Genomic DNA, 12354 nt, shown 5'->3' on the forward strand with positions numbered 1-12354 from the left:
TTTCTGGCTTACTAAAAGTTAGAACTATCCTCTGCTTTAAACACTAGTATTTCCACATAGCTAGTATAGAGAAGGAAGAGATTATTTAAGTTTTGCAAAATTGTTTTAGGAGATATTTTGGTCCACTCCTTTTCAACTTAATGTGTGCAATGATTTATGGTTATCAAAAGGGTATGAATAGTTAATTTCTGGCCTACATCACTTTCTTCTCATCAAAACAAGGCAATTCAGATCTAAAGTGTGATTACTAGGAGATGCACCCACGGGAGAGCCCCTAGTTGGACAGTCAGAATATTTAAATTTTTCTTCAAAGTTTAATTTTCCATCTGCCAGAGCATGTCTAACTAAGGCTTTGAACCTACTTCAAACTACATTAGATTAGTTTTCAAGTATCCCTCACTATATGACAAAATAGTGAAATAGAATGGCTAGGTAAGAACTAGTTGAAAACCCAAAGTCCACAGATAAAATTAATTTAGATGACTTAGTGGTTCCTATCAAGTATACTTATGAATATCACCAATAACTACATTCCTCAGCAAATCAGGTGCAATGGAAACCAAGTGTTTCCTTAAGGCAAACACTTCACAACTAGTTAATTCTTGCATAAATCACATTCTGTATTCATACAAAAACAACTTAATGTTTTTTCTCTGACAAACTGTACATATAGAAACACATTTCCAATTGGACATGAACTTAAATTTGTGGAGGTGCTCCATGACTTGTGACACTTAAAAAAAAAAAAAAAAAGATTCCAGCTTTTATCTTCACAAAACAACATGGAAGTTAGGGCAATTAGGGTTGACAGGACAAGACAAGGCCAGCTACTCTGGGTAGCTGACAGCAGTCTCTTCATCTTGAAGACCTCATTAGGGGCTCCTGGGATTCAGCTGCCCCAGAAGAGTTCAGAGCTACAATGGTGCAGGCTTTCTTTTGTCTTGCTTGGTAAGTCCACAAGAAGTTCTTAAATACTGTCCAGAAAGGCCTAGAGGAACTCAGCCCAACTTCTACCGACCTCTTCCACCACCCCTTGAAGCTCCTCGCCTTGGCGGGCCAGAGTTCATGTTACTCCCTCTACCCCAGTTACTGCCACTCCGGCCCCCTCGAGAAGGGGTGCCACTACCCGGAGGGCCCCCAAAAGGTTCATCTCTGTGGTATCCATCATGGTGATCCCCATCCAAGGAACTGGAACGCCCGGATTTTGGCACTCTCTGGGAAGGTCCTGGGCCACCTCGGCCTGAAATGAAACATTGATTTCATATGTGATTTTTTTGTATTAGAGACTGTCAATAACTCCTGATACGAACTTTTACTTTGATGGCAGCAGACCACTTCTGGTAGGCTCTGAGGAGATTAGCAATGGCGTTCAGAGCACTAAAGGTTTGCCTCCGCCCCTTCTTTACCACCACCTTACTCCCATGCTGGCTGGTGGCCATGGTCCTCAGCATCAGCAAGACCCATATTCCCCAGGGCTGTGGGACAGATGATGGGAAGCCAAGAGATAAGCATGGGGCACCCCAGGGAGACCCATATCACACAGAAGATGGTGTCCTCTCTCTCTCTGGGACATGAATCTTCACACTCCTATCCACCAGCGTATTTTGAGGGAATGTCTGAAAAGCACTGACTTAACTTTGAGAGCAACTAAGATACCCAAACTCCTGCTGCCATTAATGACACATGCTCCAATTAGCCTGTTTACTGTGATGGTTCCACGACATGGCACCTTTGGCTTCCTTTTACAAAGTTAGTGAAATAAAGTATTTCTTGAAAAATAAAAGCACACACACACAACAAAAAAACCCCTCTGGCTTTCAGAATTATCTCTTCCAGGGACAGCTTAACTTGTTTCAGACTTGGACACACAAATGTTTAGGTATTAATAAAATTCTTTAAAATTTTTTTTCTCATGAAATGATTGGATTTGGTCACATCTCCCATAATGCACTCTCAGAAAACTATTGCCAACTTTATTCTGTCTTAAATTTTTGAAAGGAATTTGAATCTAGTTGAGATGAAGAGGTCTGCAGAGCTAGTTAGAAGAATAATCTTGGCTTCTTTTCTTAAAAGCACAGCTCAGGCCCGCCTGAAGATGCCTGGGCAGAGAAAAGTTGTTAGCTAGTACATCATTTCCACGATAGCCACATGTCCTTGACCACGGAACCTACAAAGTTGTCCTGAATGCCCATGACAGTTGTCCAATATACTATACCAACTAGTAACAAAAGGTATGTTTGGGAGCGGAAGAGATCTACTGGTGATAAGTGAGGTAATTTTTGAGGGTTTTGCTCTGACAAGAACCAAACAACTATCAAAAACAAAAAACAGAAGTCTGTAATGGACGACTGTAAACACAAAGTAGATAAACTGGGGGAGCAGAGCAGAAGTTGGGGCACACGAGCAGTAGTTTTTCCAGCAGCCTTCAAACCACGACACATGCAACTGCTAAAGCCCAACCTGAGACCAGAGCTGTAGTTAGCACTCGGTGGCTGCTACTCCTGGCCAAAAGGTAGTGCCGCCTATAAAATAATGATCCAAAGTTTTGAGCTGTAGAGGTAACTTACTGCCTCCCTGCAAATAGCACCTGCAGAACAGGTTCCCAAAGTCTTTGTGACTGTGGGCTCAAGCAGTGTTCCTTCTGGGCCCATGCTAAAAAAAAACAACACAGAACCTGGGAGAGGACAACCCTTTCCCTCTCATTGAGGATACACTTGAGTGCTCCAAGCAACCATTAGTGGAGGGCGTGAATGCCAATTAGAGCAGGAGTCTCCAGAAAGCAAGCCCAGCAGAGAGAGTGCCAGGGCACCTTGGCTAAGAACTGAAGTGGGAACCAGGGATGAATGAACCAGGGATTCCCGGAAGAAACTGGAGACTTGTGCAGGGCTGAGCTTGCGGTCACTGGGTGGTCACCAGCTGTGGTGTGGGCCCAAACAAATTGCATTCACACTGCTTTTGGGAGCATGTGCCTCTGCACAGCCTAAGCCGTGGAGGGTAGAATGGAAAAAAGGCCTAGGTACCCTAGTAGGTAGAGGCACATGCAGCAGGCACAGATGAGGCCTCCAAGGCCCTGCAGCTCCTAGAACTATAACCACTGGCCTCCTCTTACCTTTGCCTCCTCGGTCCTCAGAAGGGCCCCCTGGGGCCTCCATCTCTCTGTGCTCAGCAGTGCCTGGCCCATCATGCCAGGGGCGCTTTCGGGGCGGCAGGGATGCCATGTCCATGCCTTGGAGAGAAGAGGAACGTTCTCTGCTGGCTGGGGAATGACTGTCATGAGGGGGATGATCAGGGCGGGGAGCGTCACGGAAATGTTCATGACCTGGCCCTGAAATAAGAAACACAATTTCCTTCTAAGTACAGTGTGCCAAAAGCAGATGTAAATGATACTGCTGAGAATATGAAGATAATGAAGAATAAACAATCTTGCAAAAACATCTGAATCATCACCATAGTCCAGGTGTATGTAAGTCACATCACAAACGCATAAAAAAGGCCAAGATTAGAAATCAACATACCTCCTAAAATAAGAAGTAGCAGGTAAGGTACAGAGAAGTGGTTCTCAGAGGTTTTAGTCTGAGGATGTCTTTACATTCTTAAAAAAGTTGAGGACCCCAAAGAGATTTCATTATATCTACTAATATTTACTATATTCGGAGATAATTAATTTAACTTTATTTTCTAAAACCAAAACCATTTAGTGAAAAGAGTGGTATTGTTTTATATTCAGACAGATCCCTTTAATGAGTGGCTTAGAAAAAGTTGGATTTTTCCATCTGCTTCTGCATTTGATATATTAAGATAAGATACTGTGGTTGAAGGACATGAAGACAATCCAGCCTCCCATGGAAATGTGAGTTGGAAAAGAGATCTGGGTTGACCCCACATTGTGAACTGCTGGTACAGAGTCACCATGAGCCACCCAATAAGCAGTTTTCTTCCCTTACCTGGCTCTCTGTTTCCATCCCAGGAGTCTGGCTTCCGTCCTTCAAAGCGAGGGAACTCATCAGGAGTGGGAAGTAAACCCTTCCTTCCTCCTACACAACGGAGTGAACAACACTGCACTCAGACTGTTTCAGGTGTGTCTACAACCACCTCACCCTGCCACCTGTCCTTCCAGAGCAGGTGACTGCAACACTTACTCACCTCGTGGGGTACCCCGACCTCGACCTCTGAGATCTCGTCCTCGGGCAGCCTCATCAGAAGCATCAAAATTCTCCTCCGGACCAAAGTCTTCAGGACCAGGAAAACCATCCCTTCCTCTGGGGGGAGCACGGCTCTCATGTCTTGGAGGGGCTCCTCTTCTGAAGCTGTGAAGAAAAATCAGCAGAATGTCCATCTCATGGAATACCTTGCAGCTCTAAGTTCATGTCTCAAAGAAGCATAATAATATGAAGAAAACATGTACAATGTTAATTGGGAGAAAAACAAAATAAAACTCTTTTTTAAAAGTATACATTTTACGATCCTAATATTAGAGGTAAGCAGAGAAAGGTAACATACCAGAATGGGGGGTTACTCTAAGTTTCTTTTCAGTGTTTAGGAATAATGTAGCAGTGAATGCTTTCTCAGTGCTTATGTCATGTCAAGTGCTTCACACATATTACTACATTTCACTTCATCCTCACAACCACCATATGAAGCTGGTACTATAATTAACTCTACTCTCCCAATGAATACACTGAGGCCCAGAGAGCTCATTTATTTAAGGACACACAATAAGTGCTAGTTGTGACCCTCAGCCCAGGCTCCTTATCACTGCTTACCAAATTCTTTTCATTATCATCTACATTTTTATGATGAAAACAGGAGGTACAGATCATGCCTGCCAACTGCGCTAGACTTATTTTGGAGTATGTGCTCTGCATCTGCCCCAGCCCACAGCTCTGCTCAGGGGCAGGCCTAGGTAGCCACGAGCAGCACCAGTGGCCCTGCTCCACGGCTGACTGGCCTATATGTGGGCATCTGGCTTACAGGCAGCCCCCTGGCTGAGTGGCAAGCTGGTGCCCTGGCTAGTGGACAACTTCCCCTTCTCTCTCAGGAATTTTAGAACTGGGACACTAAGTTGGCTGGGAGTACTGTCAAAGCAGAAGGGTTATAAGAAAGTATGCAGGGAAGTAGAGATAGTGCCTGCAAGCAGAAATGGTGTGAAAGACCACTGGAGAAAGGACAGCAAAGGAGCGGGACACAGGCCGGTCTGCATGAGTTGCCCTGCCTATGGCTTCCTCTCAGGCCAGGCCTTCTGCTTTTTCTTGAGTTTCCATTCAGTTATCTTTCACTCCAACATTTTGTTTTGAAAATTTTCAAACTTACAATAAAGCTGAAAAATAGTACAACGAACACTCATAGATCCTTCACCTAGATTCATCATTTTTTCCCATTTTGCCACAAGTGCATCTTCTCTCTCTCCATCTGTTTACAAATGCATTTTCTAAACCATTTGGATATCAATTGCCGACAACATGACGCTTCATCCCTAAATACTTCAGTGTGTTTCTTCTAAGAACAAGGACTTTCTCCTACATAACCATAATACCACTGTCACTCTCAGTAATGTTATATCATTTAATATATAGTCCAATTCCAGTTTCCCTAATTGTCCCCCAAATGTTCTTTACAGCTGGATGTTTTTAAATACAGAATTCAATCATGACCCACACACTGTTATTTAGTGGTTATCTGTTTGGTCTCCTTTAATCTAGAACAGTCCCCCTCCAGTATTTTTGTCTTTCATGACCTTCACATTTTTGAAGGTCCATCCAGGTGTTTTATAGAATGTCCCACAACCTGATTAGATTTGGGTTAAACATTGCTGGCAAGAGTTGCTTAGACCTTCTCATGATTCCAGTTTGTTTCACTGTTTATAACATTAAGATGGTATAGCAACCAGATTTTGCTGTTACAAAGATATATTTTCTCCTTTGTAATTAATAAGTGATCTGTAAGGTGACACTGTGGCACCATGAGAACATCCTGCTTCCCCACAGTCTTTACCCAATGGTTTTAGCATTCACTGAAGACCCTTGCCTACATCAGTTATGACACTGCTTACAAAAAGGTGATTTTCTAATTCTATCACACACAAATAAAAAATGAAAAAAAAAATGAAAAAGAAAAAAATAAAAATAAAACAACAAAAATAATAATTCTATTCCTCCTCCTATAGTTATTATTTGGCATTCTGCTTTCTCTTTTCTACTCCACCACTCCAGCTATCTAACCTTTTTGGTCCTGAGGTAAGTTGATTGAATCATGATTCCTACAAGCAGAGGGTGTGCCCAGGAAACTAATTGAAACCTCCAAAAGGAGGAGGAGATGGGTGGGCCAGGAAGAGTCTCAGCAGGGAGCACTGTTTCCCTAAAACACAGCAGGACTCTTCTAGTTATAAAGGGATAGAGAGAATCTAATTTGCCCTTATTAGAAAATACCTCCTCTGGGCCGAGCCCGTGGCGCACTTGGTAGAGTGCTGCGCTGGGAGCGCGGCGACGCTCCCGCCGCGGGTTCGGATCCTATATAGGACTGACCGGTGCACTCACTGGCTGAGTGCCGGTCACGAAAAAACGACAAAAAAAATAAAAATAAAAAATAAAAGAAAATAAAAAAGAAAAAGAAAATACCTCCTCTTTTGGACTAAATGTTTGCCCACCACCCCACAACCCCCAAATTCATATGTTGAAACCCTAACCACCAATGTGAAGATTTGGAGATGGGGCCTTCTGGAGGTAATTAGGGTTGAATGAATTTATGAAGGTGGAGCCCTGATAATGGGGTTAGGGCCCTTATAAGAAGAGACACCAGAGACACCTCCGCCATGTGAGGGAGGACACAGCAGGAAGGTGGTCATCTGCAGCCAGAAAGAGAGCCCTCACCAGAAACTGACCCTGCTGGACCTTGATCTAGAACTTCTAGCCTCCAGAACTGTGAGAAAATAAATTCCTGTTATTGAAGCTACGCAGTGTATGGTATTTTGTTATGGTAGCTGAACAAACTAATATACCTGTTAATGGACTGAATGTTCTCAAGTACCCCTCCCCATTTAACAGATTCATTTATTCAACAGTGTCTGAGCACCGACAGTGTGCTGCCACTACTGCTCTAGGTCCTGAGGATACAGTGGTGAATAAACAACGTCCCTGTCTTTGGTAAGTTGACATGCTTGTGGGAGACACAGGCAATAAAGAAATAAATATATTATGTAACATTAAGCAGTGCTAAGTGCTGTGAAGAAATATAAAGCAGGGTAAAGGAACTGGGTGTGGCAGGATGAGAGATTTAACTGGAGTAAGCCACAAATATCTGGGAGAGTGCTCCAGGCAGATAGGAGAGCAAGCAGGAAGACAGACCTGGGAGCAGGAGTATGGTTGGCATGTCTGAGGAACGCACAAAGTTGTGACAGCTCAGAAGTCTATGCTGAGGATGTGTCACTGACAGATGAAATACAGTACAAATTGAGGCATAGTAAATTTTGAAATTATGCCCAAGATGCAGAGATTCAAGAAATCAATGACAACTGGCCAGTTGGCTCAGCTGGTTAGAGCACGGTGTTATAACATCAAGGTCAAAGAGTTTGGATCCCCTTACTGGTCAGCCACCAAAAGCAAACAAAAAAAGAATTAAAAAAAAAAAAAAAAAAAAAGAAATCAATGAAAGTAATGTTAATGCCAAGCTCTTGTAAACATAAAAAAAAGCCATTAGAGAATTCTTAGATATCATCAAGGCCCTTAAGAAAATTGGGACCACTTATATCTTTTTTTTTTTTTTTTTTTTTAATCCCCCTAATAGCTGCTTCCCTTAGCCCCTGTTATTTTGCCCTTCCTGGCTATGTTATCAGCCATTCTTTTCTAACACATCTCCTGAGGGTGGGGATGGCCAATCCTTAAGTCAATCACCTTTTGGCCAAAGTAGTGAGAAATGGGATGAAGAGACGTGTGATGGACGCCTAATTGGCAGTCAGTGACCTGCAGTCAAGGCAGAAGGAAGTGCTGAATATCTCAGGCCTGAAGCATGGCTCTGACACCACCCATGAGAACGCAGTGAGACTTCAGGAAGCCACAAAACCTCTCTGATTCTCAGTCTGATCTCTTATCTATAATACGCTGACAGCAACACCAATCCACAAAGTCCTGTACCAATTAAATAAGGCACAGAGCAAACACTCAATTATCATCATCATTGATCATTCTGAGTCTCACTTGGGATTTGACTAATTCTTGATTTTTCCCATATTTCTCAGCTTGCCTCAAGCAAGCTGAGAGTTTTGTGCCTGATCTAAGTTAACAGGAAGATTATTTTTTAAGGGCCGAGCCCGTGGCGCACTCGGGAGAGTGCAGTGCTGGGAGCACAGTGGCGCTCCCGCCGCAGGTTCGGATCCTATATAGGAATGGCCGGTGCACTCACTGGTTGAGTACCGGTCACAAAAAAGACAAAAAAAAAAAAAAAGATTATTTTTTAGTTTGGTTTGACTTTGTTAAGATCTTTAGGCAATTACACAGAAACTGTATCTATTCCACAATCTCTTTATTTCCAATCTAGGCATCTGTCTCATATTTCATCACTCTAATCAAGAAGAACATGGAAATTTTTAATCAGATCCAAGAAACTCTCATAGGATAGTGATCCTCCCACCTCTTTAAAAGAACCAAAAAATAAGTAAAAAGAAGTAGACTTATAAGCTGCAAAGATAAGGTTAAAAAGCATAATTTTTTTAAAAGTCTAAATACAAAACCTGGAGAGGGAAGGCTAGTAATCAACGTAGTACTGTCTCTCCCCAAGTAAAAGAAAAAAGAGACCTTTACGATGAGAACAGATAAAAAGCTCCAGGGAAGATGGAATGGGCCCACAAAAGTTATCTGTCCCACCTGTCTTCTCTGCGCCCTCGAAAACGTGGGTCCTCTGGATCCCGGGGAAATCGTTCATCTCCTGGTCTGCGGCCTTCCCATGCCCCTGGAGGGACTCGGGCTGCACCCCGGCCATCCCCCTCGCTGAATTCCCTGTGATCAGGAGGAAACGGAGGCCCAGGGCCCCCTCGCCTCCACTTCTCTTCTTGTGGTAAAGGTCCTCCTCGCCCCTCAAATTCACGTAATCGGTGGCCAAAGCGCTTGTCAGGGTGGAAGTCGTCTGGTCTGAAGTCATCAGGGAAGTCGGGGTGAGGGCCGCGCCTATCAGGGGGACCCCTGCAGTCCTGGCCGCCCCGGAAAGGCCCCCTCTCAGGCCCATGCTCGGGGCCACCACTCTGCTCGTGCCGCCTCTCTGACATCGGGCCCATGTGATGGTTTGGAGGGCCGCGGGAGTCACCTAAAGGAAACAGAGCTGACTTTTACCATATCTTCCAGGAAACCTGTCGATACAAGTCTGATTTTCAGCATCTTCAAGTTTCAGTATGCATTCTTTTATTCAGAATGTTTTCCAACCTTGGTTCTCGGCACACTTAGAGGACTAAGTCCCTGAAGCATCATATAATGGAAAGAACATGGCCTTTGGAGTGAAGATTTCAACTTCATCCCTCACTAGCTAAGTAACTTGACCTATGGCAAATTACTAATCTCAAATGAGTTCAGCAACGCCCACCTCCTAGTATATAGGTACTAGAAAACACACAAAAGAGCCTCATGGGCATAAGAGTAAGCTTTCCCTCCCTGCCCCTATTCTATCAGCGACTTCAATAGGGCTACCCGCTCCATACCCAAGGAAGAGACAACAGAGAAAATTAAGGCTCCAGACTAGGAAGCTGAGCACTAAGAATTCACCTCTGCACTTTGAAGGCCGCAAGGCCCGTCAGCAGGGCTCCAGGTCTACACTGCTACCACTCATGATATTTTAAGCCCTGGCTCATTTAACTTGATGCCATAACTCACGTGTACAATGTAACGAATTCCTCTGGAAGGTACATGGAACCAGGGGCCTCTCTAATAACTGCTTGGTGACCAAACAGCTCTCCTGTACTTCAGTTTCAAAGTTTATACAAACACCTTTCCTGCCCCTTTCTATGAATGATGTCCCTCATCTACAATATTATCACATCTTTGCAGACAGTGTTTGGAATTCCACTAAACATTTTCCAAAATATTTGAATATATGAAATATATTTAAAGTATTGAATAAAAATGGAAAGAAGCCAATTAAACTTGTGATGGTTAACTTAATTCACTTCCTAACTTTGAAGAGATTGTTTTCCAGGCTACTGAACTACTGCAGCCACTGTAAACGTACACCTATTTTCAAACATTTTTAAAAAGTAGGCAACAAAGGGACACTCTTGATTCTAAAACAACTAAGTTTTTAAAATGAAATTCCTCCACTTGCTGAGCTCCTGCCTTTTATGGCTTTTCCTGGCAATGAAGACAAAGCCCCTCCTTGTATCACACAGTCAGCTCTAATTCTCACACTCCCAATGTCCCTCCTCTTTCACCTTTGTTCATTTCTCTTGGCCATTTCAACTCCTCACCATTCAACATGTACAAAAAGCTTGGAAATCTCAGTATAAGAATGCTCCATTAGAAGGAGTCTCTCTTAAGATCTTTCTGTCCCTCTGCCTCCTCTACAGTCCTCTCTATGCTAAGGAAGCACCTTCTATGTTGCCTCTCTGCTTAGTCAATTTGCAAATACAGACATGTGCCACATAACGATGTTCAGTCAACAACGGACCACATATATGGCAGTGTCCCCATAAAATTATAAAGGCTATACCATATAGCCTAGGTGTGTAGTAGGCTATCCCATCTATGTCTGTGGAAGAATATTCCATGATGTTCACATGATGAAACAGCCTAACCACACACTGATCAGAACACATCCCAGTCACTAAGCAATGCATGACTATACCCTAAATCCACTTCCTTCTGGTAGACAGGCCCCTCACTTCCCAGTGTGTTCCTGCAGCTAATGGCTTCTTCTGATTTTATGTTGCTTGAACTTAGTAAAACCTCAGACACAGCAGACCTTCGACCTGAGGAAGCTGAATATATTCCATTTGTACTTACCTATGAATATTAATCCTCCCATTACCTCTATCTGTTTAAAAGTACCCTGCTTTTCCAAGGGAAGAAACCCACCACTACAAATTAGAAGGGATATGGCCACCGGTGATGTGGCGGTGGCAGTGGTTAATCCAGGAGGGGATGGCAGGACCACTTTCTCGGCTCTCCCTTCTCCCTTTGGTCCCTGGGAGGAGAAAGAGAGGAGAAAGAAAAAGAAAGGGCGGGGGGAGTGGTAAAGAGAAAAGGGGAAGAGCAAGGACAAAAGGGAAGCAGGTGGAGACACACAGGGTAGGGAGAGGAAGAGAAGCAGCTCTCAGTTTGTTGATGGCAGTAACTTGTGGGTAACACTCTTCTTTCTTAGAGTCCCCAGATGTCAGGGATTGACTCTCTGCATTCTTTCTCTCTTTCCCTGTGGGCCACCTTCTTTTTGGGTATATCCTCTGCTACCACTTCCATACAATGGGATGGAAATAGGCACTCTAATTCCTTTCTCTCTCCCTTTCCTACCTCTAACATCTCACATAAATTCAAGACTGAGCTTTAAATTACCAAAGTCCTAGGGCTGTAAATAATGACAAGGAATTTTCTTAATCTGATAAAATGGGGTCAAGAAACCTAACATGTATCACACAGTGTTGTGGGCTTAAGCCAATTAAAAATAAAAGAGTGAAGTTATGTGAAGTGCAATCTCCACAGTACTGATTATCTGAGTTGTGATCTCTGCCTATGAAAGAGTGTGCTGAATATAACAACTCCATCTCCCAACTCCCCTCCATCCACACTCCCACAGAGTACTCCCCTCTAACTCTCCATCCAATCACACACCTGCCCAATGCGTCAGCCAAAAAGGGACCCTGAAGCCCTGCAGGTACTCTCTTTCCACTCTTGGAATTAACTCTTAACTTCCAAATAGCGCCACATCTGAATACTGACAATTCTCATCACTTGGCTTTTTACAATATTAACAACTTGAGGCACCACACACTGCTACATTGCTTTCTTCTTTTCAAATGGTACAGAACAGAGCAACCAGTTAAAGTATTCAAAATATTACACAACCTGGGGGATTAGGAAGTAATAATAAAAACACTCTTAAAATGCTGAATTCTTTATCCTGTCAAAAAATGTAAGCAGAAACAATTCAGCTCTTTGGGATGACAACAACATGCACTTGCATTCAATGAGCACAAGAACCATTTCCATTCCCAGTGGATGGACAAGGCCAGCCCATAGCGTAGGAACTACTGCCACGGGTTGTCCAGGTTTCGGTAGTGAGGACCTTATTTCCTCTGGCTGGCACTGTTGCCTAACTAAACAAACCTACGAAAACATTAGACAAGGCTATTACCTGAAATGACTTGCCTTTATTTTTCCAAGAGGT

At 43.4% G+C, this 12354-nt stretch overlaps 1 protein-coding gene across 1 annotated transcript in view; it reads right to left on the minus strand.

The window, feature by feature from the left end:
* Nucleotides 1-659: 659 nt before the first annotated feature.
* WDR33 (WD repeat domain 33) overlaps nt 660-12354 on the minus strand; it is a 103374-nt gene continuing 91679 nt past the window's right edge. The window contains exons 18-22 of the mRNA XM_063092806.1: nt 8856-9291; nt 4144-4307; nt 3945-4034; nt 3110-3325; nt 660-1240 (exon numbers count right to left, since the gene is read on the minus strand). Of these exons, the coding sequence (XP_062948876.1) occupies nt 1011-1240; nt 3110-3325; nt 3945-4034; nt 4144-4307; nt 8856-9291 (1136 nt within the window). The 3' untranslated portion in view covers nt 660-1010. The remainder of the gene's footprint in view (nt 1241-3109; nt 3326-3944; nt 4035-4143; nt 4308-8855; nt 9292-12354) is intronic.

This window comes from Cynocephalus volans, chromosome 1 (genome assembly GCF_027409185.1).
Source record: "Cynocephalus volans isolate mCynVol1 chromosome 1, mCynVol1.pri, whole genome shotgun sequence".
NCBI lineage: Eukaryota > Metazoa > Chordata > Mammalia > Dermoptera > Cynocephalidae > Cynocephalus > Cynocephalus volans.